Source organism: Amblyraja radiata, chromosome 22 (genome assembly GCF_010909765.2).
Source record: "Amblyraja radiata isolate CabotCenter1 chromosome 22, sAmbRad1.1.pri, whole genome shotgun sequence".
Lineage (NCBI taxonomy): Eukaryota > Metazoa > Chordata > Chondrichthyes > Rajiformes > Rajidae > Amblyraja > Amblyraja radiata.
Window position 1 is genome coordinate 41,933,219 of NC_045977.1, and position 24,633 is coordinate 41,957,851.

General features: G+C 47.8%; 1 protein-coding gene across 14 annotated transcripts in view; it reads left to right on the forward strand.

The window, feature by feature from the left end:
• rbfox1 (RNA binding fox-1 homolog 1) overlaps window positions 1–22,232 on the forward strand; it is a 778,480-nt gene extending 756,248 nt beyond the window's left edge. For 11 of the 14 annotated variants that reach the window (XM_033041154.1, XM_033041150.1, XM_033041158.1 and 8 more), the window contains 2 exons: window positions 20,006–20,081; window positions 20,351–22,232. In XM_033041154.1, the coding sequence (XP_032897045.1) occupies window positions 20,006–20,081; window positions 20,351–20,473 (199 nt within the window). In that variant the 3' untranslated portion in view covers window positions 20,474–22,232. The remainder of the gene's footprint in view (window positions 1–20,005; window positions 20,082–20,350) is intronic. The other 3 variants (XM_033041151.1, XM_033041153.1, XM_033041156.1) reach the window with 1 other exon arrangement.
• Window positions 22,233–24,633: the final 2,401 nt, after the last annotated feature.

Here is a 24,633-nt window from a genome sequence, read left to right on the forward strand (position 1 = left end):
ATTATCTAAATGGTGGCCGACTAGGAAAAGGGGAGATGCAACGAGACCTGGGTGTCATGGTACACCAGTCATTGAAAGTGGGCATGCAGGTGCAGCAGGCAGTGAAGAAAGGCGAATGGTATGTTAGCTTTCATAGCAAAAGGATTTGAGTATAGGAGCAGGGAGGTTCTACTGCAGTTGTACAGGGTCTTGGTGAGACCACACCTGGAGTATTGCGTACAGTTTTGGTCTCGAAATCTGAGGAAGGACATTATTGCCATAGAGGGAGTACAGAGAAGGTTCACCAGACTGATTCCTGGGATGTCAGGACTGTCTTATGAAGAAAGACTGGATAGACTTGGTTTGTACTCCCTAGAATTTAGGAGATTGAGAGGGGATCTTATAGAAACTTACAAAATTCTTAAGGGGTTGGACAGGCTAGATGCAGGAAGATTGCCCCCGATGTTGGGGAAGTCCAGGACAAGGGCTCACAGCTTAAGGATAAGGGGGAAATCCTTTAAAACCGAGATGAGAAGAACTTTTTTCACACAGAGAGTGGTTAATCTCTGGAACTCTCTGCCACAGAGGGTAGTCGAGGCCAGTTCATTGGCTATATTTAAGAGGGAGTTAGATGTGGCCCTTGTGGCTAAGGGGATCAGAGGGTATGGAGAGAAGGCAGGTACGGGATACTGAGTTGGATGATCAGCCATGATCATATTGAATGGCGGTGCAGGCTCGAAGGGCCGAAGGGCCGAATGGCCTACTCCTGCACCTAATTTCTATGTTTCTATGTTTCTAAACCAATATCAACATAAACGCCAACCCTTTCACAAAAACACAATCCATTATTAATTTAATCAGGGACCACTTTTGTCTCACTGGTTATTCATATAAACTTTATGTAGCAAGATACATTTTGTTTTGACTAATATTCTGCTGGAAAGGGCGGTGTGTCAAAATTCCATTCTATTTAATGGGCTCCGTGATTAACTTTTAAGATGGCCAATAAATTTTTTGATGGGCTAATTTAATGATCGCTAATGAAATAAACCTCCTCCATATCTAGTTTTATGTCCTTATTATTTGGGAGAAGCTTCCGCTGTTGTTGTGCAAGTTAGATGTATTGAAAGAAAGCAACGCCCCCCCCCTGTGAATGTTTGAATGGTTTTAACGAGGGAGGCCAGAGTGGGAACGAGCTGTGCTTTTATTCTGCAGAGAGAACAAGACTTTGCTTACAGGTTGTATACAACCTAATGGGCAGAAAGAACTCTCAACTAGATGTTGGCACAAGGAACTGCAGATGCTGGCATCCTGACCAAAAATACAAAGTGCTGGATGAACTCAACAGGTATGGACAGGTGACGTTTCACAGAGTGCTGGAGTAACTCAGCAGGTCAGGCAGCATCTGTGGAGGGAATGGACATTTCCGATTGGGATCCTTCTTCAAGCTGATCGGGGAGAAAGCTGGAAACAGGAGTCAGGCAAAGCCTGGCATGTCCAGTATATTTTCACCCAGTGATATGTGAACCTGTGGAATTCTCTGCCACAGAAGACAGTGGAGGCCAATTCACTGGATGTATTCAAGAGAGAGTTAGATAGAAACATAGAAACATAGAAAATAGGTGCAGGAGTAGGCCATTCGGCCCTTCGAGCCTGCACCGCCATTCAATATGATCATGGCTGATCATCCAACTCAGTATCCTGTACCTGCCTTCTCTCCATACAATACAATACAATACAATACAATACAATACAATACAATTTATTGTCATTTGAACCTCAGTGAGGCTCAAACGAAATTCCGTTTCCACAGCCATACAAACAAAGACAATTCCTAGACATACACACAATTTAATTCACACAAACATCCACCACAGTGAACCTACTGTCTCTTCCCTGTTCTCCGTGTCTCTCCCGATGTCCAAGCTCCAGGCGGGTGATGATAAGTCCTACGGCCATTTTAGGCCGTGCCGGGCGATTTACAGCCCCGCTCCCGGTCCAAATGTCACAAAGTTGGCGCCCCCGGCGGGCGCTGTAATGTCCCACGGCCATGAAGCCAGGCCAGGCGATGTACGACCCCGCTCCAGGTCGTTCCAAACCCCGCGACACGGGCTGGAGAAGTCGCGTTGCGGGAGCTCCGGGAAGCGGTCTCTCTCTCCCCCCGGACCCGCGAGCTCCCGATGTCCCAGTCCACCGGACCTGCGGCTGCGTTGCTGGAGCCTCCGAGCCCCAGGAGTCGAGTCGCAGCAGCGAGTCACCACCGCTCCCCACGTTCCGAGGCCGGCCAGCCCCACGATGGTGAGTAGTCCGCAGCTCCGCAGTCTCCCGAGCCCCCGGGTCGTTCAGGTTGGAGGCCGCTCCACGGTGCTAGGCCCCAACGACAACGGAGACCCGACAGGGAAAAGGTCGGGTCTCCCGGACAGGGAAGAGATTTCAAACAGTTTCCCTCCCCCTCCCCCCCCCCCCCCCCCCCCCCCCCCCCGCCCCCCACATATACACATTTAAAACCAATATTAAAAAACACCAACACTACATTTAACTAGACAAAAAATAAAAAATAAGACAGACAGGCTGTAGGGGCCGCTGCAACGGGTGAGTCGCGCCGCCAATATTCTCTCCATACCCCCTGATCCCTTTAGCCACAAGGGCCACATCTAACTCCCTCTTAAATATAGCCAATGGACTGGCCTCAACTACCTTCTGTGGCAGAGAATTCCAGAGATTCACCACTCTCTGTGTGAAAAATGTTTTCCTCATCTCGGTCCTAAATGATTTCCCCCTTATCCTTAAACTGTGACCCCTTGTTCTGGACTTCCCCAACATCGGGAACAATCCTCCTGCATCTAGCCTGTCCAACCCCGTAAGAATTTTGTAAGTTTCTATAAGATCCCCCCTCAATCTTCTAAATTCTAGCGAGTACAAACCAAGTCTATCCAGCCTTTCTTCATATGAAAGTCCTGACATCCCAGGAATTAGTCTGGTGAACCTTCTCTGTACTCCCTCTATGGCAAAAATGTCCTTTCTCAGATTAGGAGACCAAAACTGTACGCAATACTCCAGGTGTGGTCTCACCAAGACCCTGTACAACTGCAGTAGAACCTCCCTGCTCCTATAATCAAATCCTTTTGCTATGAATGCTAACATACCATTCGCCTTCTTCACTGCCTGCTGCACCTGCATGCCTACTTTTAATAGGTACACAAAATTGCTGGAGAAACTCAGCGGGTGCAGCAGCATCTATGGAGCGAAGGAAATAGGCGACGTTTCGGGCCAAAACCCTTCTTCAGACTGATGGGGGGTGGGGGGGAGAAGGAAGGAAAAGGGGAGGAGGAGGAGGAGCCCGAGGGCGGGCGGATGGTAGGGTGGGAGGAGACAGCTAGAGGGTTAAGGAAGGGGAGGAGACAGCAAGGGCTAGCAAAATTGGGAGAATTCAATGTTAATGCCATCCGGACGCAAGGTCCCCAGGCGGAATATGAGGTGCTGTTCCTCCAATTTCCGCTGTTGCTCACTCTGGCAATGGAGGAGACCCAGGACAGAGAGGTCGGATTGGGAATGGGAGGGGGAGTTGAAGTGCTGAGCCACCGGGAGTTCAGGTTGGTTATTGCGGACTGAGCGGAGGTGTTCGGCGAAACGATCGCCCAACCTCCGCTTAGTCTCCCCGATGTAAATCAGCTGACATCTAGAGCAGCGGATGCAGTAGATGAGGTTGGAGGAGATACAGGTGAACCTTTGTCGCACCTGGAACGACTGCTTGGGTCCTTGAATGGAGTCGATGGGGGAGGTGAAGGGACAGGTGTTGCATTTCTTGCGGTTGCAACGGAAAGTGCCCGGGGAGGGGGTGGTGCGGGAGGGAAGGGAAGAATTGATGAGGGAGTTGCGGAGGGAGCGGTCTTTGCGGAAGGCAGACACGGGGGGAGATGGGAAGATGTGGCGAGTGGTGGGGTCACGTTGGAGGTGGCGGAAATGGCGGAGGATTATGTGTTGTATTTGCCGGCTGGTGGGTTGAAAGGTGAGGACCAGAGGGACTCTGCCCTTGTTGCGAGTGCGGGGATGGGGAGAGAGAGCAGTGTTACGGGGTATGGATGAGACCCTGGTGTGAGCTTCATCTATGGTGGCGGAGGGGAATCCCCGTTCCCTGAAGAACGAGGACATTTCCGATGCCCTGGTATGGAATGTCTCATCCTGGGAACAGATGCGGCGTAGGCGGAGGAATTGGGAGTAGGGGATGGAGTCTTTACAGGGGGCAGGGTGGGAAGACGTGTAGTCCAGATAGCCATGTGAGTCAGTGGGTTTGTAATGTATGTCGGTCAGGAGTCTGTCCCCTGCGATGGAGATGGTGAGGTCAAGGAATGGTAGGGAAGTGTCGGAAATGGTCCAGGTGTATTGGAGTGCCGGATGGAAGTTGGTGGTGAAGTGGATGAAGTCAGTCAGTTGTGTGTAGGTGCAGGAGGTGGCACCAAAGCAGTCGTCAATGTAACGGAGGTAGAGGTCGGGGATGGGGCCCTGGTACGTATTGAACAAGGATTGTTCAACGTACCCGACAAAGAGGCAGGCGTAGCTGGGGCCCATGCGTGTGCCCATAGCTACGCCTTGTGTTTGGAGGAAATGGGAGGAGTCAAATGTAAAGTTATTGAGCGTGAGGACCAACTCCGCTAAGCGGAGGAGAGTGTCAGTGGCTGGGTATAGGTTGCTCCTCTGGTCGAGGAAGAACCGGAGGGCTCTGAGGCCATCCTGGTGGGGGATGGAGGTGTAGAGTGACCGGACATCCATGGTGAAGATGAGGGGGTGAGGGCCCAGAGAGTGGAATGCGTGGAGGCGGCGGAGAGTGTCTGAGGTGTCTAGAACATAGGTGGGAAGGGATTTGACCAAGGGGGATAGGATGGAGTCAAGGTATGTGGAGATGAGTTTGGTGGGGCACGAACACGCAGAGACAATGGGTCTGCCGGGAGAGCCGGGTTTGTGGATTTTGGGGAGAAGGTAAAAAACGGGCCATGCGGGGCTGGGGAACGATGAGTTTGGAAGCTTGGTCGGGCAGGGCGTGGGAATACAAGAAATGCAACACCTGTCCCTTCACCTCCCCCCTCGACTCCATTCAAGGACCCAAGCAATGGCTCAGCACTTCAACTCCCCCTCCCATTCCCAATCCGACCTCTCTGTCCTGGGTCTCCTCCATTGCCAGAGTGAGCAACAGCGGAAATTGGAGGAACAGCACCTCATATTCCGCCTGGGGACCTTGCGTCCGGATGGCATTAACATTGAATTCTCCCAATTTTGCTAGCCCTTGCTGTCTCCTCCCCTTCCTTAACCCTCGAGCTGTCTCCTCCCACCCTCCCATCCGCCCGCCCTCGGGCTCCTCCTCCTCCTCCCCTTTTTCTTCCTTCTCCCCCCCACCCCCCATCAGTCTGAAGAAGGGTTTTGGCCCGAAACGTCGCCTATTTCCTTCGCTCCATAGATGCTGCTGCACCCGCTGAGTTTCTCCAGCAATTTTGTGTACCTTCGATCGATCTTCCAGCATCTGCAGTTCCTTCTTGAACACTTTGCCTACTTTTAATGACTGGTGTACCATAACACCCAGGTCTCGTTGCATCTCCCCCTTTCCTAATCGGCCACCATTCAGATAATAGTCTACTTTCCTGTTTTTGCCACCAAGATAGAGCTCTTAGGGCTAACGGAATCAAGGGATATGAGGAGATAGCAGGAACGGGGTGCTGATTGTGGATGATCAGCCATGATCACATTGAATGGCGGTGCTGGCTCGAAGGGCCGAATGGCCTACTCCTGCACCTATTGTCTATGTTTCTATGTTGGTGCCTTGACCCAGTACTGAATTAAATGTCAATCGCAAACCCAAAACCCAGACAGATGCGGCAGCCACTTGAATCTGAGCCCCGTCGTGGTCTAGGATTACCAAGTGGACAGAGAAGAAGATTTGAATATAGACACAGAGTGCTGGAGTAACTCAGCGGGTCAGGCAGCATCTGTGGAGAACATGGATAGGTGACGTTTCACAGAGTGCTGGAGTAACTCAGCGGGTCAGGCAGCATCTGTGGAGAACATGGATAGGTGACGTTTCACAGAGTGCTGGAGTAACTCAGCGGGTCAGGCAGAATCTCTGGAGAAAAGGAACAGGTGGCGTTTTGGGTCGGAACCCTTCTTCAGACCCTTCAGAACATTCAAAGATGTGCTCAGAACTTCCTTGTAGAAATGCAACACCTCCTCTGACTCCAGGCAGGATGGGGTCCATGACTTCTTGAGGAGATGCCTCTGTGATGATATTGAAACGCTTGAGTCCATTGATCAGAACGCACATCAGTGGCAACAGCAACGTACCTCAACAAGACCAGATGTCCCCTCTCCTGTCCACCACCCTCTCTGTGTGTCTGTTGACCAGCCTGCGGCTCCCCCAATGGCCTTATCAACCACCTCGAGGACCTTCTCAACCACAGTGTGTGCAGGTCACCCTCAATCCTGATGGCCTGCCCTGAGAACAAGAAGGTATCAGCAGAGAACAAATCTGGGCCAAAGCTCTCGTTAGAGGGAAGCATCCCATCTAATCATATTTTAACCAAATGCCAATAATATATCTAGAGTGTAGACAAAAGTGCTGGAGAAACTCAGCGGGTGCAGCAGCATCTACGGAGCGAAGGAAATAGGCAATAGGAAACAGGCAACGTTTCGGGCCGAAACCTTCGGGTTTCAGCCCGAAACGTTGCCTATTTCCTTCGCTCCATAGATGCTGCTGCACCCACTGAGTTTCTCCAGCATTTTTGTCTACCTTCGATTTTCCAGCATCTGCAGTTCCTTCTTAAACATTATATCTACTGGATTTGGCAGCACTTGGTGTTTAAAGTCATGGCTGTCCAGTGGCGTGGGTGATGTATTGGACACACTATCAGGGCTGTGACGTTAATATATGCTGTATATGATGTGTGTGTGTATAGAGGCATCTACCTGTATCACACGGTGACGTCTGATGTCTCAGTATCATCCCAGCTAAACTGTTCCATGTTCCAGTTTCTGATCACCTCATACCTAAATGGTGGCCGACTAGGAAAAGGGGAGATGCAGCGAGACCTGGGTGTCATGGTACACCAGTCATTGAAAGTGGGCATGCAGGTGCAGCAGGCAGTGAAGAAAGCGAATGGTATGTTAGCTTTCATAGCAAAAGGATTTGAGTATAGGAGCAGGGAGGTTCTACTGCAGTTGTACAGGGTCTTGGTGAGACCACACCTGGAGTATTGCGTACAGTTTTGGTCTCCAAATCTGAGGAAGGACATTATTGCCATAGAGGGAGTGCAGAGAAGGTTCACCAGACTGATTCCTGGGATGTCAGGACTGTCTTATGAAGAAAGACTGGATAGACTTGGTTTATACTCTCTAGAATTTAGGAGATTGAGAGGGGATCTTATAGAAACTTACAAAATTCTTAAGGGGTTGGACAGGCTAGATGCAGGAAGATTGCTCCCGATGTTGGGGAAGTCCAGGACAAGGGGTCACAGCTTAAGGATAAGGGGGAAATCCTTTAAAACCGAGATGAGAAGAACTTTTTTCACACAGAGAGTGGTGAATCTCTGGAACTCCCTGCCACAGAGGGTAGTCGAGGCCAGTTCATTGGCTATATTTAAGAGGGAGTTAGATGTGGCCCTTGTGGCTAAGGGGATCAGAGGGTATGGAGAGAAGGCAGGTACGGGATACTGAGTTGGATGATCAGCCATGATCATATTGAATGGCGGTGCAGGCTCGAAGGGCCGAATGGCCTACTCCTGCACCTAATTTCTATGTTTCTATGTTTCTATGTTTCTACCTCATTGCCTTGACCCATTAATAATAATAATAATAATGGATGGGATTTATATAGCGCCTTTCTAATACTCAAGGCGCTTTACATCGCATTATTCATTCACTCCTCAGTCACACTCGGTGGTGGTAAGCTACTTCTGTAGCCACAGCTGCCCTGGGGCAGACTGACGGAAGCGTGGCTGCCAATCTGCGCCTACGGCCCCTCCGACCACCACCAATCACTCACACACATTCACACACAGGCAAAGGTGGGTGAAGTGTCTTGCCCAAGGACACAACGACAGTATGCACTCCAAGCGGGATTCGAACCGGCTACCTTCCGGTTGCCAGCCGAACACTTAGCCCATTGTGCCATCTGTCGACCCATTCATCGTTGCCTTCCCTGCCAAGACTCGAACTTGTTTCAGAGCGGGCCACGTGGTAAGTTTTCCACTGCATACAGATGCTCAAAGTTATTTAACATCTCCTTGCATTGGAGCACACAGATAATAATAATAATAATAAATTTTATTTATGGGTGCCTTTCAAGAGTCTCAAGGACACCTTACAAAAATTTAGCAGGTAGAGGAAAAACATGTAAGGGGAATGAAATAAATAGTAGAGACATGACTAGTACACAGAGTAAAGACAGAATTCAATTCAAAACACAATATGAGGCAATTAATGCACAGATGAAAAGGGAGGGGGACGTGGGGCTAAGGATAGGCAGAGGTGAAGAGATGGGTCTTGAGGCGGGACTGGAAGATGGTGAGGGACACGGAATTGTGGATCAGTTGGGGAGGGAGTTCCAGAGCCTGGGAGCTGCCCTGGAGAAGGCTCTGTCCCCAAAACTGTGGAGGTTGGACTTGTGGATGGAGAGGAGACCGGCTGATGTGGATCTGAGGGACCGTGAGGGTTGGTAGGGGGAGAGGAGGTCAGTGAGATATGGGGGGGGCAGATGGTGGAGGGCTTTGTAGGTGAGGACCAGGATTTTGTAGGTGATCCGGTGGGAGATGGGAAGCCAGTGAAGTTGTTTGAGGACTGGAGTGATGTGATGCCAGGATTTGGTATGGGTGATGAGTCGGGCGGTTAAATAGATGTTAAATACACATCCTATTGGATGGACAGATGTTTATCTGGTGGCTTTTTGACAGGTCAGAAGTGGTAGTGGGAGTGTGATGGTGAGCTTAACAGGCCCTTCTGCCCCTCCCTATCCACACCGACCATCAATCACCCCTTCAGACTAGTTCTATGTTATCCAACGTTCACAACACTGTGGAATTCTCTGCCACAGAAGGTAGTTGAGGCCAGTTCATTGGCTATATTTAAGAGGGAGTTAGATGTGGCCCTTGTGGCTAAAGGGATCAGGGGGTATGGAGAGAAGGCAGGGATGGGATACTGAGTTGGATGATCAGCCATGATCATATTGAATAGCGGTGCAGGCTCGAAGGGCCGAATGGCCTCTACTCCTGCACCTATTTTCTATGTTTCTATGTTTCTGACACACTAGGGGGCAATTTACAGAGAGTCGATTAACCTACAAACCTGCACGTCTTTGGAGTGTGGGAGGAAACCAGAGCACCCGGAGAAAACCCACGCGGTCACAGGGAGAACGTACAAACTCCGCACAGACAGCACCCGAGGTCAGGATTGAACCCGGGTCTCTGGTGCTGTGAGGCAGCAGCTCTACCCGCTGCTCCACCTGTGGTGTCGGATAGGTGGGGAGTGCGACACAATTGCTGGGAACTCGATGCAATGAAACCGTTGCCGGCCCAGGCCCCCGGAGTCGGCGACAGGGATGATCCTGTACCTCTGCACGTGCTTCCGTTCTTGATCATGCTCTGACTGTAACAATGAAAATCCACTGACAACCCAAAGAAGGAGAAGCAAAGTGCGGAGAAAAGTTCAGACCCTTCCGTTGTACCACACACGTTGAATTCTTCAACTCACTTCAATTAACTAAAAGTGGCAACTTTCTCTGCTTCATGGCTGTTATTTATTTGACAGCTTGTGTGCCTCGTTTGTACAATTGTTGGTCACTGCAAACACTTGGTCAAACATAACTGACCGCAGAGATCGACAAGAGTCGCAGTGCAGGCGACGATTTCAGAATGGCGGAGATTCTCGTAGAGTTTTAATACCGTACGAGGCGATCAGTATCGGCCATAAATTTATGTTGTAGATTAAAATGACCAATGGCCTTGGTATTATTTCTGAAGGAGCTGGAACATCAGAGGCTGTCTCTGAAGTTATGCCCCTGCCCCACTTAGGAAACCTGAACAGAAACCTCTGGAGACATTGTGCCCCACCTAAGGTTTCCGTGCGGTTCCCGGAGGTTTTTGTCAGTCTCCCTACCTGCTTCCACTACCTGCAACCTCCGGCAACCACCTGCAACCTCCGGGAACCGCACGGAAACCTTGGGTGGGGCGCAAGAGGTCTCCAGAGGTTTCCGTTCAGGTTTCCTAAGTGGGACAGGGGCATAAGTCAATCCAGTTCCAAGACCCACTTTGGTCACTGTAGTGATCCAGCGTTTTGACCTGCTGGACACTATTCATGATTGCCAGCTGATCAAGTCAAGTCAACTTTACTTGTCACATACACATACACGATGCACGGTGACATAAAAGTGGCAATGCCTGCGGGATTGTGAAAAACAACAGAACAGAACCAGTATTTACCATTTTTACCATTTTTACCATTTTTACCATTTTTATTTTAATGTAAAAAAAAAATGTATCATCTTCACATTAACGCTTTATTGCCAAACTAACGGAGTCAGGGGATATGGGGAGATGGCAGGAACAGGGTACTGATTTTGGATGATCAGCCATGATCTTATTGAATGGCGGAGCAGGCTCGAATGGCCGAATGGCCTACTCCTGCACCTATTGTCTATGTTTCTAATGTAAAACTCTGGAAAGGAGACTGTACAGTCTATCGCATACTTTGACTTCCCCACTTCCTTCGATAAAGTGGTAATTGATAGATTTGAAATGATTGGCTGTTCTGCCTCTACCTGTATCTAGAATATCCAGGTTAGATTGCTAAAGGTGTTTGCTGTGCTCTTTTAATAGTATCGAGAATCCCTGCCAACACCTGGCTGCAAAGCTAAACGTGTAACGGGAGACACGAGGAACTGCAGATGCTGGAATCTTGAGCAAAAGTCAAAGTGCTGGAGGAACTCAGCGGGTCAGGCAGCATCGGTGGGCGGAATGAACAGACGATTTTTCAGTCGGGATCCTTCTTCAAACTGCAGATGGGTCCCGACCTGTCTATACACTCCCTCAAAGATAGACACAAAAAGCTGGAGTAACTCAGCGGGACAGGCAGCATCTCTGGAGAGAGAAGGGATGGGTGACGTTTCGGGTCGAGACTCCATCTGCAGTTTCTTCTTGAACATTTCCCCCACAGATGCTGCCTGACCTGCTGAGTTCCTCCAGCACTTTTGACTGGAAGTTAAGAATACAATCACGGAATCACTGCAAACGCAGACAAGTAGGAAAATAGTTTTGGTCTCAGCTCAACTCTGGTGAAAGAAATTATTTGGAAAGTTAATATTTTTTCTCTCCGACACAGAAGAAGTGAAGTTGGGAACATTTCGGGTCGAGACCCTTCCTCAGATTATTAAAAGCCATTCGACCCTCGACCCGAAACGTCACCCGTTCCTTCTCTCCAGAGATGCTGCCCGCCCCGCTGAGTTACTCCAGCTTTTTTGTGTCTATCTTCGGTTTAAACCAGCACCTGCAGTTCCTTCTCACACAACAGGATCCCAACTTGAGACTACCGCCAGTGTTTAACTCACTGAGACACCAGCACAGGTTCCCCAACCAGACCCGCAGTGTTTCGCCCGCATTGCAGAACTCCCAGCCTGGCGTTAGGTTGAGTAACGGCCTGCCAGAAAGTTGGCGCTATGGTTCTGCTTTGTTTCATTGTATTGTAAATATTATTTCAATATTTGAATAAATATTTTTGATTAATAAAAAAAAGCTGGTTATTAAAACAGAAAAAAAACATTTTTTTAAAAATAATATTAAAAAATTAATAAAGTTGGCGATATTCCGCGGCTATTTTTAATCCTATCCCTTCATTGCTGGGTGGCTCTGAAGTGTTCAGCCCGTAAATTCTTGGACAATACCTTGTAGTGTGTAACGTTTAGAGGATGATTTACCAAGCCGTTATATGACATAATTGGAGTTGTAAACGGTGCAATTTGTGGAAACTGACTTTGTTTTTGACACATTTTAAACCAGACTCTGGTTTGGAGCTGGTTCATTCTGGGCCCTCGAAGCAATGATTGGTTAACTGATGAATATGAAGATATATTGAGCTGAAGTTAGAGAAGATTTGAGTATAGGAGCAGGGAGGTTCTACTGCAGTTGTACAGGGTCTTGGTGAGACCACACCTGGAGTATTGCGTACAGTCTTGGTCTCCTAATCTGAGGAAAGACATTCTTGCCATAGAGGGAGTACAGAGAAGGTTCACCAGACTGATTCCTGGGATGGCAGGACTTTCATATGAAGAAAGGCTGGATAGACTCGGCTTGTACTCGCTAGAATTTAGAAGATTGAGGGGGGATCTTATAGAAACTTTAAAAATTCTTAAGGGGTTGGACAGGCTAGATGCAGGAAGATTGTTCCTGATGTTGGGGAAGTCCAGAACACGGGGTCACAGTTTAAGGATAAGAGGGAAGTCTTTTAGGACTGAGATGAGAAAAACATTTTTCACACAGAGAGTGGTGAATCTGTGGAATTCTCTGCACAGAAGGTAGTTGAGGCCACACAGTTCATTGGCTATATTTAAGAGGGAGTTAGATGTGGCCCTTGTGGCTAAAGGGATCAGGGGTATGGAGAGAAGGCAGGTACAGGATACTGAGTTGGATGATCAGCCATGATCATATTGAATGGCAGTGCAGGCTCGAAGGGCCGAATGGCCTACTCCTGCACCTATTGTCTATGTTTCTATGTAAGTCAATGTTCGTACTGCTGGGGTGTAAACTACCCAAGCAAAGTATGAGGTGCTGTTCCTCCAATTTGCGCTGGGCCTCACTCTGACAATGGAGGAGGCCCAGGACAGTAAGGTCAGATTGGGAATGGGAGGGGGAGTTGAAGTGCTGAGCCACCGGGAGATCAGGTAGGTTATTGCGGACTGAGTGGAGATATACTCTCCACCAACTCCCCCCTAGCTTCTACTATTCATTATTCACTCTGGGGGGCAATTTACAGAGGTCAATAGACTTACAAACCTGCACGTCTTTGGTATGTGGGAGGAAACCGGAGCACCCGGGGGAAACTCACAGGGTCACAGGAAGTTCGTGCAAACTCCACACAGGCAGCACCCGCGGTCAGGATCAAAACCAAACCTCTAGCGCTGTGAGGCAGCAGCTCTACCCGCTGCACCACTGCACCGCTGTGTAGGCCAGCACGGTGGCGCAGCGGTAGAGTTGCTGCCTTACAGGGCTTACAGCGCCAGAGACCCGGGTTCGATCCTGACTACGGGCGCTGTCTGTACGGAGTCTGCACGTTCTCCCCGTGACCTGCGTGGGTTTTCACCAAGATCTTCAGTTTCCTCCCACACTCCAAAGACGTGCAGGTTTGTAGGTTAATTGACTTGGTGTAAATGTAAATTGTCCCCAGTGTGTGTAGGATAGTGTTAGCGTGCGGGGATCGCTGGTCGGCGCGGACTCGGACTGTTTGCCCTCTGTATCTCTAAACTAAACTGAAAAATAAACACCGCTAAAATATTTAATCAATATTTTTTCTTTGGTTTTATGATCTTAAATTATTTTATTATTTACTTTGAAGGAATGTGCTTATTAGTTAAAAAAAGGTTATCATTTATTTTTATAATTAGAGTTATTAATATTATATAAAAATTCATATTTTATAATAAAATATAATTGGAAGGAATTTTTATAATTTGAGGAATTCATATGATATAAAATTTAATATTTTACAATAATAAAATATTACTTATTTTATGCTAATATAAAAAAGTATCAAATATTTAATTTTTTGTTGGTTTTACTTTTCTTTGCAGCTTTGGGCAATAATGTAAATATCGTCCCAGAACTTACTAAAGTGGTTTACTGAATTGCACATAATGAAGTATGATCATTCCCTAACAAATGTCATTTCACAACCTGATTTAACATTGACCTATAGGATGTCAAATCTCATCTTGGTGACTAGTTCCCTTTTCTTAGTTTCATCATGTCATCTGGAAATCCAATAACTGCCAGTTACTTGCTCAAGAAGATATCCCAGTTAAAATAAACCGGGTCTCACATTTCCACTGCTCTTTAGTTGGTATATATTGCAGCGTGTTGTGAATCCTTTGTCATTTCTCCTATTTGGTGAGTTATTTTCTGTTGGTGTTTGAGTGCCTGGGGACTGGCGTTCACTAACTGAGAGAATGTTCGTACCGACACCGATTCATCTCAGTCTAATATCAAGGACTATAACACAGCATTTTGCCGTTTCCTCAGCGTGGGGTCAGGTATTCGCATGAATCGCAGCCTGGTAAATTTACACAGAATTTGACATGGGCTCGTGTTCAGTCCCAAAGCAGAATGAATACGCAGGGTGGTGCAGCGGTAGAGTCGCTGCCACACAGACCCGGGTTCGATCCCGACTACGGGCGCTGTCTGTACGGAGTTTCCACGTTCTCCCTGGGACCTGCGTGGATTTTCTCCGAGATCTTCGGTTTCCTCCCACACTCCAAAGACGTGCAGGTTTGTAGGTTAATTGAATTGGTGTAAATGTAAAATTGTCCCCAGTGTGTGTAGGATAGTGTTAGTGTGCGGGGATCGCTGGTCGGCGCGGACTCGGTGGGCTGAAGGGCCTGTTTCTGCGCTGTATCTCTAATCTAAACTAAATGCAAGCTGGAGATCAAAGGGTCACCTGAAAATGTCGTTTAGAGTCATAGAACCATACATCATGGAAACAGGCCATTTTTCCCAACTTGTCCCATGCCGACCAAAAATCCCCATCCCAGCTAGTTCCGTTTATCCACATTTGGTCCAAATTGGTCCCATCCATGTAACTGTCCAAATGTCCTTTAGACGTCATTATTCTTCCAACCAATGACTTGTCTGAAGAAGGGTTTCGGCCCGAAATGTCGCCTATTTCCTTCGCTCCATAGATGCTGCTGCACCCGCTGAGTTTCCCCAGCAATTTTGTGTACCTAATGACTTGTCCCTCTCCGCTCCCGTCCGGCAGAAGGTACAGAAGCTTGAAAGCGCGCACCACCAGACTCAGGAACAGCCTCTTCCCCTCTGTTATCAGGCTTCTGAACGGCCCTTCCATAAGCTAGGGTACTGTCCGATTCACCTCTACCCCATTGCGGACATTGGACTTTGTCTGTGGAACTGGTGCGCTACAATGCTGAGAACTATATCCTGCACTCTGTATCTTCCTCTTTGCTCTACCTGTTGTACTGGAGTTTGACCTTGATTGTATTTATGTGTAGTATTATGTGCTTTGATTGGATAGGATGCACAACAAATCTTTTTGATGCACCGATACCCTTGACCTGATAAATAAACCTGAACCGTTTGGCAACTCAATCCATACACCCACCAACCTCTGTGTGAAAATGTTGCTCCTCACAGAGACCCGGGTTCGATCCCGACTACGGGCGCTGCCTGTACGGAGTTTGTACGTTCTCCCCGTGATCTGCGTGGGTTTTCTCCGAGATCTTCGGTTTCCTCCCACACTCCAAAGACGTGCAGGTTTGTAGGTTAATTGGCTTGGTGTAAATGTAAAATTGTCCAAGTTGGCGATATGCAGAGTACTGCCCTGCCGACTACAACATTCAGAAGGTTCAGAAATCTTTCTCCTCTCACCGTAAACATGTGCCCTCCAGCTCCAGACGCCTGGAGTCTTCAACCCTGGGAAAATGTCTGTGCATTCACCCCCATCTATTCCTCTCATGATGTTCTACACAACTCTATAAGATCACCCTTCAGCCTCCAGCACTCTAGAGAATAAAGTCCCAGTCTCTGCAACCTCTCCCTGTAGCTCAGGTCCACAAATCCTGGCAACACCCTCATAAATTCTCTCTCTCCCCTTTACATCTGAACGGTATCTTTCCCTCAGCAGGAGGACCAACGCTGTACAGGCAGATGAGGCCATCATGTTTGGTGCAGTTGTACAGGACCCTAGTGAGACCACACCTGGAGTATTGTGCGCAGTTTTGGTCCCCTAATTTGAGGAAGGACGTTCTTGCTATTGAGGGAGTGCAGCGTAGGTTTACAAGGTTAATTCCCGGGATGGCGGGACTGTCATATGCTGAGAGAATGGAGCGGCTGGGCTTGTATACTCTGGAATTTAGAACGATGAGAGGGGATCTTATTGAAGCATATAAGATGATTAAGGGTTTGGGTACGCTAGAGGCAGGAAACATGTTCCCGATGTTGGGGGAATCCAGAACCAGGGGCCACACAGTTTAAGAATAAGGGGTAAGCTATTTACAACGGAAACGAGGAAGCATTTTTTCTCGCAGTGAGTGGTGAGTCCGTGGAATTCTCTGCCTCAGAGGGCAGTGGAGGCCGGTTCTCTGGATGTTTTCAAGAAAGAGCTAGATAGGGCTCTTGAAGATAGCGGAGTCAGGGGATACGGGGCGAAGGCAGGAACGGGGTCCTGATTGGGAATGATCAGCCATAATCACATTGAATGGCGGTGCTGGCTCGAAGGGCCGAATGGCCTACTCCTGCACCTATTGTCTATTGTCAAACATTACGGACCGAAGGGCCTGTTCCTGTGCTGTAATGTTCTGTGTAAGATGGCAGTTGCCGAGGTGTAGTATTCGGGAAGCCGGTGGTTGCTGTGGTGGAACTGGTCTTGAATCTGGTGGTCACGGATTTCAGGCTTGTGTACTGTCTCACACACACCTTGCACCTAGAACATAAATGAGAAATGTTGCTCTTTAATCTGTCTCTGTCTGAGCACTGATTAAAAAAAAACGTAACAGCCATTTGCAAATACATTTCTAGTGACCTCAAAGAATGAACAAAATTTCATGCATGTTAGACCTTTGGCTTTTTCATTGTTTCCTGATATGATGGACTGTAAACTACAGATTGGAGCAACAACCTTCAATAAACCATGGGGAGACACAAAATGCCGGAGTAACTCAGCGGGACAGGCAGCATCTCTGGAGAGAAGGAATGGGTGACGTTTCAGGTCGAGACCCTTCTTCAGACTGATCTGTGTGAGGTGGCTTGGACATGGGTGGGGAGGGACTGTCATATGCTGTCATATGACCAGGGGGGGGGGGGGATAGGATGGAGTCGAGGTATGTGGAAATTAATTTGGTGGGACACGAACAAGCAGATACAGTGGGTCTGCCAGGGCAGTTCTGTTTGTGGATTTTTGGGGCTGGTGAATGATAAGGGTGGAGGCTTTAGGGGGCAGAGAGCCGGCAGTGATGAAATCAGTAATGGTGTGTGATATTAAGGCCTGGTGCTCGTCTGTGGGGTCATGGTCCACGTATAAGTAGGAGGAGGTGTCTGAGAGTTGTCGCCTGGCCTCAGCCCGGTAGAGGTCAGCGCGCCAGGCTACCACGGCACCTCCCTTGTCGTTGGGTTTGATTATCAAGTCTGGGTTGCTGCAGAGTGAGGGGAGGGCTGTACGTTCGGGGGGGGGGGGGGGGGGGGAGGTTAGAGTGAGTAAGGGAAGTGGAGAAGTTGAGGCGGTTGATAAACCATGATCATGTGAGAATACAATCTGTAATTGTTTCTGATAATTTGTAGAATTGGAGAAAACTAAAGGGCCTGCCCCACTTACGCAAATGTTTCGGCGACTCACGGCACCCGTCAAAGGTCGCCGAAAATGTTCAACACGTTGAAAATCCAGCGGCTACCAGAAAGACGCTACGACTCTTTGGGCGACTGAGGAGACGACTCACGACCGTACGGGCGACATGTCGCGGGGTGAAGCCTGTACGGCCGTGAGTAGTCGCCCAAAGAGTCGTACCTTGTTCTGGTCGCCGCTGGATTTTCAACACGTTGAAGATTTTCGGAGACCTGCTGCGACTATGACACAGTCGCCGAAAATGTCGCGTTAGTGGGACAGGCCCACAACGTCGTGAAAATGTTCTGTCGTACGTCAGTGTTTAGCGTTTGAAAGATTTGCATTCTCTTTGGGATTTGAAGCAAAGGTTGTCAGTGCTAATGGAGTGTTCATTGTTTCCTGAAAATATGAAATACATGTACATTGTGGCTGTTGTTTGGACATCCATCCTTAATTCCATGTTATTTTCTGTCGGTTAAATGAGGTCCATTCATCAAACAGTTATCATCTTGTTCCCAAACCCTGACATTACCAGTGGAAGCAGCAGGTTGTTGACAGAGAACGTCGCTCTTTTTATTTAACTTATTCCAAAATGCTTTCCTTCAATTATACACAGATACTGATTAGTAACAAGAGCACGACTGGCATTGGCAGTTTACCATCCAGCAGTTATCAGAATAAAATGTTGTCAACTTTATCAATGGTACACGCGACCCCCCCCCCCCTCCCCCCCCCGCCCCCGCTAGCGACCAGCAATCACGGTCAGCCTCCAGAGTCCCCGTGGACACCGCGCGTTCCCGCTCCAGGTGCACACGGGCACGGACGTGGGCCCGGAAAAGGGGCGGGCGGTCGACTCTGGTGTAACCATCTACCGCCTGCTGCCTGGACCCGCGAATGGCCATCTTGGCCACAGGCCCTGGTGCAAACCGACAGGGACCCCTCTCCCCCCCCCCCTCTCACTCCCTCCTGATCCTCCCACCCCCCCCCCCCCCCCCGTACCAGGTGACCAAAGATCAGGAGCGTGGGAGAGAACATCTTTTGGGGTTTGAGATGGCTCTGGGAAGTTGTGTACCTTTACGGTGTAAGTCCCAGACCAACGGTGCGAGTAGCATCCCCAGTACTGTCTCTTGCATTAAACATAGTTGAGCTTCATTGAACCTCGAACAGTACAGGGACAGTGTCAGTCTGCAGAATTCTCTGCCTCAGAGGGCGGTGGAGGCCGATTCTCTGGATGCTTTCAAGAGAGAGCTAGATAGGGCTCTTAAAGATAGCGGAGTCAGGGGATATGGAGAGAAGGCAGGAACGGGGTACTGATTGGGGATGATCAGCCATGATCACATTGAATGGCGGTGCTGGCTCGAAGGGCCGAATGGCCTACTCCTGCACCTATTGTCTATTGTCTATTGTCCTTAGCATTGCTGATGTGCAGATTGAATGTATCTAGAGAACATGCAAAAGTAATCGGAAACAAAATGAGATACCCAATAATACGCAGTATATGTTGACCAAATTTAGAGTGGTGCTTGAAGCTATTGTGTATTCAGCTGTCCGGACTGTCAGCATGTTAAGGGTTTATTCCACGAGCGTTGATCATGGTCAGGGCGAAGTGTGAAAGTACAATTCTGGTGACCTCTTCACAGAGAATCTTACACTGAGCATGTAACTACAACATGATTCATCATTCTCCTGCTTGTTTCCTTCAGGCCTGGGCTCTGTTGCGATGTTTCCAGATATAACAAGGACAAGCTGACTGCTAGGTTGTGGTGAAAGGCTCACAATTCCGCCCTGTCGCCCCTTGCAGGGAATTAGTTCACAATTATGTGTAGGAAGGAACTGCAGATACTGGTCTAAACCGAAGATAGACACAAAAATAACTCCGCAGGACAGGCAGCATCTCTGGAATGGGTCGCGTTTCAGGTCGAGGCCCTTCTTCAGGCTGAGAGTCAGGGGACAGACACAGAGATAAGGAAGCGTAAGGTGAGAAGACGAGACACTGAAAGAGAATGAGACATCAAGAGAGACACCGATGATGTCTCATTTTCACACCTAACCCTTCCTTATCTCTGTGTCTCCCTCTGGACCTGAAACGTCACCCATTCGTTCTCCACAGATGCTGCCTGTCCCGCCGAGTTACTCCAGCATTTTGTGTCTATCGTTTAGTTCACAATTCTGCTGGAGCACATGAGAAGATAAGTTGGCTGGGGAGTGAGGCAGCATGACTTGTGCAGGGAGGCAGTGTGTACAAGCTGAGGCGCAATGCCACCAATGTCTTCTGCCTTTTTGAGTTATTGTTACTCATTTTGTTACTTTAGCATTTGTATCATTTTTACCCCTGGTGCTTCCACCCTGTGCCAGTCTGGAGCAGGCAATCCCTGTAGTATACTGTAGGTTTGTTGCACCCTCCCTCGTTCTGGGCCCCACTCCTGACTGATCGTCCCCTCCTCTTTGTTCGCAGTTACGGAAGAGTTTATGCTGCCGACCCCTACCACCACGCATTTACTCCAGCAACAACCTACGGCGTTAGTACCATGGTAAGCCTTCCTTCCCACCCCCCACCCCCCCCGCACGCGTTATTTTATTCATCTTCACCATCCTCAGTTTAACTTAATTGAATTTGTCTCTGGTGCTGCTAAAACGCCACATTAATCCTTCCAGTAAACTTGATGAATGTCTTAATTTCTTGGCAATGTAGTACATGTAAGTTATTATAATTCTCATTTTGTGAGGATCACCTAGCCGAACGTTTGGCCTAATGGAATAATTAGTCATTTTGATCATTAAATCCATCACTATGTTTCAGAATGCTTTCGCACCCTTGACTGATGCCAAGACTAGGAGCCTTGCTGATGAAGTGGGTCTCGTTCTTTCTTCATTGCAGGCCAGTATATATCGAGGGGGATACAGCCGATTTGCTCCATACTAAAAAAAAATGACATACCATTAAATCTTCAGCTGGGGGAAAAACAAGAAGCTTTTTCGAGGCCTGGGTGTTGCAATATGACTTGTAGTCCACCATTATAGCAAATCTAAAACCACAACAAAGAGGAAAATACTACATTTTTTTAATCTTATACCTCAGATATTTTGTTCTGTGTATTTTAATAAGTGGGTTTTGATTTATGAAAGTTGCATATTTGATTATTGGCCAGAACAACTGCTTTCCCTATGGTGACAAAGTCTTTGAGATATAAGGATAATGGAAGCCACAATCATTGAGGCACTTACGCGCGCCGATCGGTGGCAGTCCCATCTGTTTTATAACAATATAAGTGACTAAATTGGAGACCTTTTTCTTCATCTCAATTGTGTTTGATTTAGTGTTTGATTTTGCTCTGAAGGGGGATGAAGGAAGCGGGCGTTTAGCCTCATAAACGACTCAATGTGAGAGAGGCAATCGACTATCTTTTTGCTATCAATTGTCTTAAATTATTTACTATTTGTTCAAAACCAAAGGTTATGTTTTCTGGATGTTTCTCAACAATTGTACATAAGGTTTCAGTAAAAGGCATCCATTCGACGACCAGATATACGCCAGCAGGCAATATTCAGCAGTTCATTCATAGATAGGTCTATTTAAGTGAGCCTGCTAGTTTGACCATCAATGAATATTCTTTTTATATAACTTCCAGTATATAAATTATTGATATCATTGCTGATTTTTTGTATTATGGGAGAGAAAACATTCGAAAAGTGGTAATGAGGCATTGTTTATATTTTTCTTTTTTTCCCAGAAGGAAAGTATAAAACTATTTTCTTTGTACCAGTGAAATGTGTAAAAAAAAACCATGTCAAATAGTGCAGTGGTATTCTGTTCTAGATTACACAGCCTATGATGTTTTAGAATTAGCCTTGTAGATCAAATGTAACCTGTACCATTTTTATGGAAGACACGATAATCATATTCAGATTTATATAAGCATTTTACAAAGTATCGCGACCATTAAGTGTAGATAACCATGGTATTTTTGTCCGCTTGCTACTTTTGAGACAAGACTGTTTCGTGTAAACAAACGGCAATTTTTCATCGCTTGACGGCTCGCGTATATTTTGCCAACTTTATTCTTTCTTGTGAGGGAGGAGGGCCTTTTATTTTTTGGACTGGGCTGAATAGCGAGCATTCACAATGATAATATGTTTACAAAACAACAACAAAACAAAAGAAGGAGGAGAAGAAGGAGAAGGAGAAGAAGAGGCATTTCGATGTACGATGCTTGGAATAAATCACGACCAAACAACGTGGCGAGCTGGTTCCACATCTGGGCCGTTTTCAGTGTTAAGGGTGGAATGTGCGCAAGTTGTCGGCTCGGCTAACTCGAGCGTCCTTGAAAAATTGCAGCTTGTCTATGCAGATGCTGAATCCGTTCACATTGTCCTATTGAACAGTTCCTAAGTTGGGGTGTTTGTCACGGATCTCCTTGTTTTTTGTAACGACGCAGCTTTAAAAAAACAAACCTTTCTCCTCTGCCGTTTTTCTGCAAGTCTCGGTGTGTACGGACTGTGTGCGTGTCCAACACACACTCATAGTGACCACCGTGCCACAAGCTGTGATATAGCTACGCAATTAAAAATACCTACCTGCTGGAAAGTGTTGTGGCGAAACTTTCTCTTTGTCATCGTATGTGCATGCAGTATGATCAGTTGAACAATAACCATCAATAAAATCTCACAATATTGGAAAGATTCCTACTGTTGCTTCTCATTTTATTCATTCCCAACAACGGGACATCATTAAAGGATGAAGTCGTCTATTGGTGTAAGCTGGGAGTTTATTATACCCTTGCAACATGGAAACAGGCCCTTCACTCCCCCCCCCAAAACCCACCTCCTTCACTCCCCCCCCCACACCCACCTCCCCCCCCCATACGCCCCCTCCCCCACCACCACCACCCCTTCACTCACCCCCCTCACCTCCTCACTCCCCCCACCAACACCCCCTACACTCACCCCCCCCACACCTACCCCTCCCCGCCCCCCCCCGTTCCCTCCAACCACACACCGCAGGCACCAACAAACCCACTTACCACCCCTCTCAAGGTTCACATGTGCTGATACTCATTTTGGGTCAAAACACTCTGTCAGACTGAGAGTCAGGGGAGAGGGAGACCAGAGGTAGGAAATCAGAGCCGGCACCGATGACCAAGGAAAGGTAGAGCCCACAACAGTCTGTTGTTGGCTGTGGAAGAGGTGATACCGGGGGGATACGAACAGTGATACTGGCAGGATGACCAGGGATGGGGGGAGGGACGGAGGGACGGAGAGAGAGAGAGAGAGAGGGTGCAAGGGTTACTTGAATGGCTGCACCTGTATGGCAGCAGAGTGGCTCGGCCCAATATTAAAGGGTGCCCCTTGTAAACAAACCCAAGTGTAGTCTCCAGCCCAACAAGCCGTGGGCAGGAGACTACACTTGGGTTTGTTTACAACGATGATCAGATCACACATTTTATCAACTTGAAAAGTGCAGGAACGCAGAAAGATAGAACAGTACATCACGGGAAGAGGCCCTTCGGCCCACAATGTCCATGCCGTACATGATTCCAAGACAAATTCATCTCCTCTGCCTGTGCGTGATCCCTATCCCTCCATTCCCTGCGCACCTTTATCGTATCTGCCTCCACCACCACCCCCGGCAGCTCACACCATCCTCTGTGTGACATAATATCTTGTACAACTCCTTTACACTTTGCTTCCTCTCACCTTAACCTCTGGCCTCGAGTCACCGACATGCCCACCCTTGGGATTAAGGTTCTGAGTGTCTACCCTGCCCAGGCCTCACATGGTGGCCGACTAGGAAAAGGGGAGATGCAGCGAGACCTGGGTGTCATGGTACACCAGTCATTGAAAGTAGGCATGCAGGTGCAGCAGGCAGTGAAGAAAGAGAATGGTATGTTAGCTTTCATAGCAAAAGGATTTGAGTATAGGAGCAGGGAGGTTCTACTGCAGTTGTACAGGGTCTTGGTGAGACCACACCTGGAGTATTGCGTACAGTTTTGGTCTCCAAATCTGAGGAAGGACATTATTGCCATAGAGGGAGTGCAGAGAAGGTTCACCAGACTGATTCCTGGGATGTCAGGACTGTCTTATGAAGAAAGACTGGATAGACTTGGTTTATACTCTCTAGAATTTAGGAGATTGAGAGGGGATCTTATAGAAACTTACAAAATTCTTAAGGGGTTGGACAGGCTAGATGCAGGAAGATTATTCCCGATGTTGGGGAAGTCCAGGACAAGGGGTCACAGCTTAAGGATAAGGGGGAAATCCTTTAAAACCGAGATGAGAAGAACTTTTTTCACACAGAGAGTGGTGAATCTCTGGAACTCCCTGCCACAGAGGTTAGTCGAGGCCAGTTCATTGGCTATATTTAAGAGGGAGTTAGATGTGGCCCTTGTGGCTAAGGGGATCAGAGGGTATGGAGAGAAGGCAGGTACGGGATACTGAGTTGGATGATCAGCCATGATCATATTGAATGGCGGTGCAGGCTCGAAGGGCCGAATGGTCTACTCCTGCACCTAATTTCTATGTTTCTATGTTTCTATGTTTCTATGAGTTTACGCTGTCCGGTTGGAACGGGCTGCTCCAGTGGGTAGAGACGTGAAGGAAATGCTGCGGAGCAGGTCGTTCCGAAACCTTAGCATTTGATTGAACAAGGGCCAGCAAGAAATTTCACAGCTTGCAGAATAGAATGGTGATGCCTCCAATTTAAAATGAATTTGTTATCACAAGGACATGCTCAGCTTGTGTAAAAAAAAAATAGTGGGATCAGAATTGCAAAGATTTTTATTTTGAATTGAAACGGAAAGAGAATTGAAGAATAATAATGAAACGTTTCAGACAGGATCAAGCAGACTGATTGAGCGGATGGGGACATTACATTGCAGAGAATGGGCATGTTGGCTTGGAGAAGCGCAGGTGATCTGATTACTGCAGTTCAGATTCTAAAGAGGGGAAGATAATACACAGCATATCAGCATCTCACCCTGAAAACAGGAAACCCAAGTTTCACAGCCTTAAGAGACAAGAATTTTAAACTAAGTCTATTAACCCAAAGGATGAGTGGCTCAGATTTTAAATGTACTATTATAATGT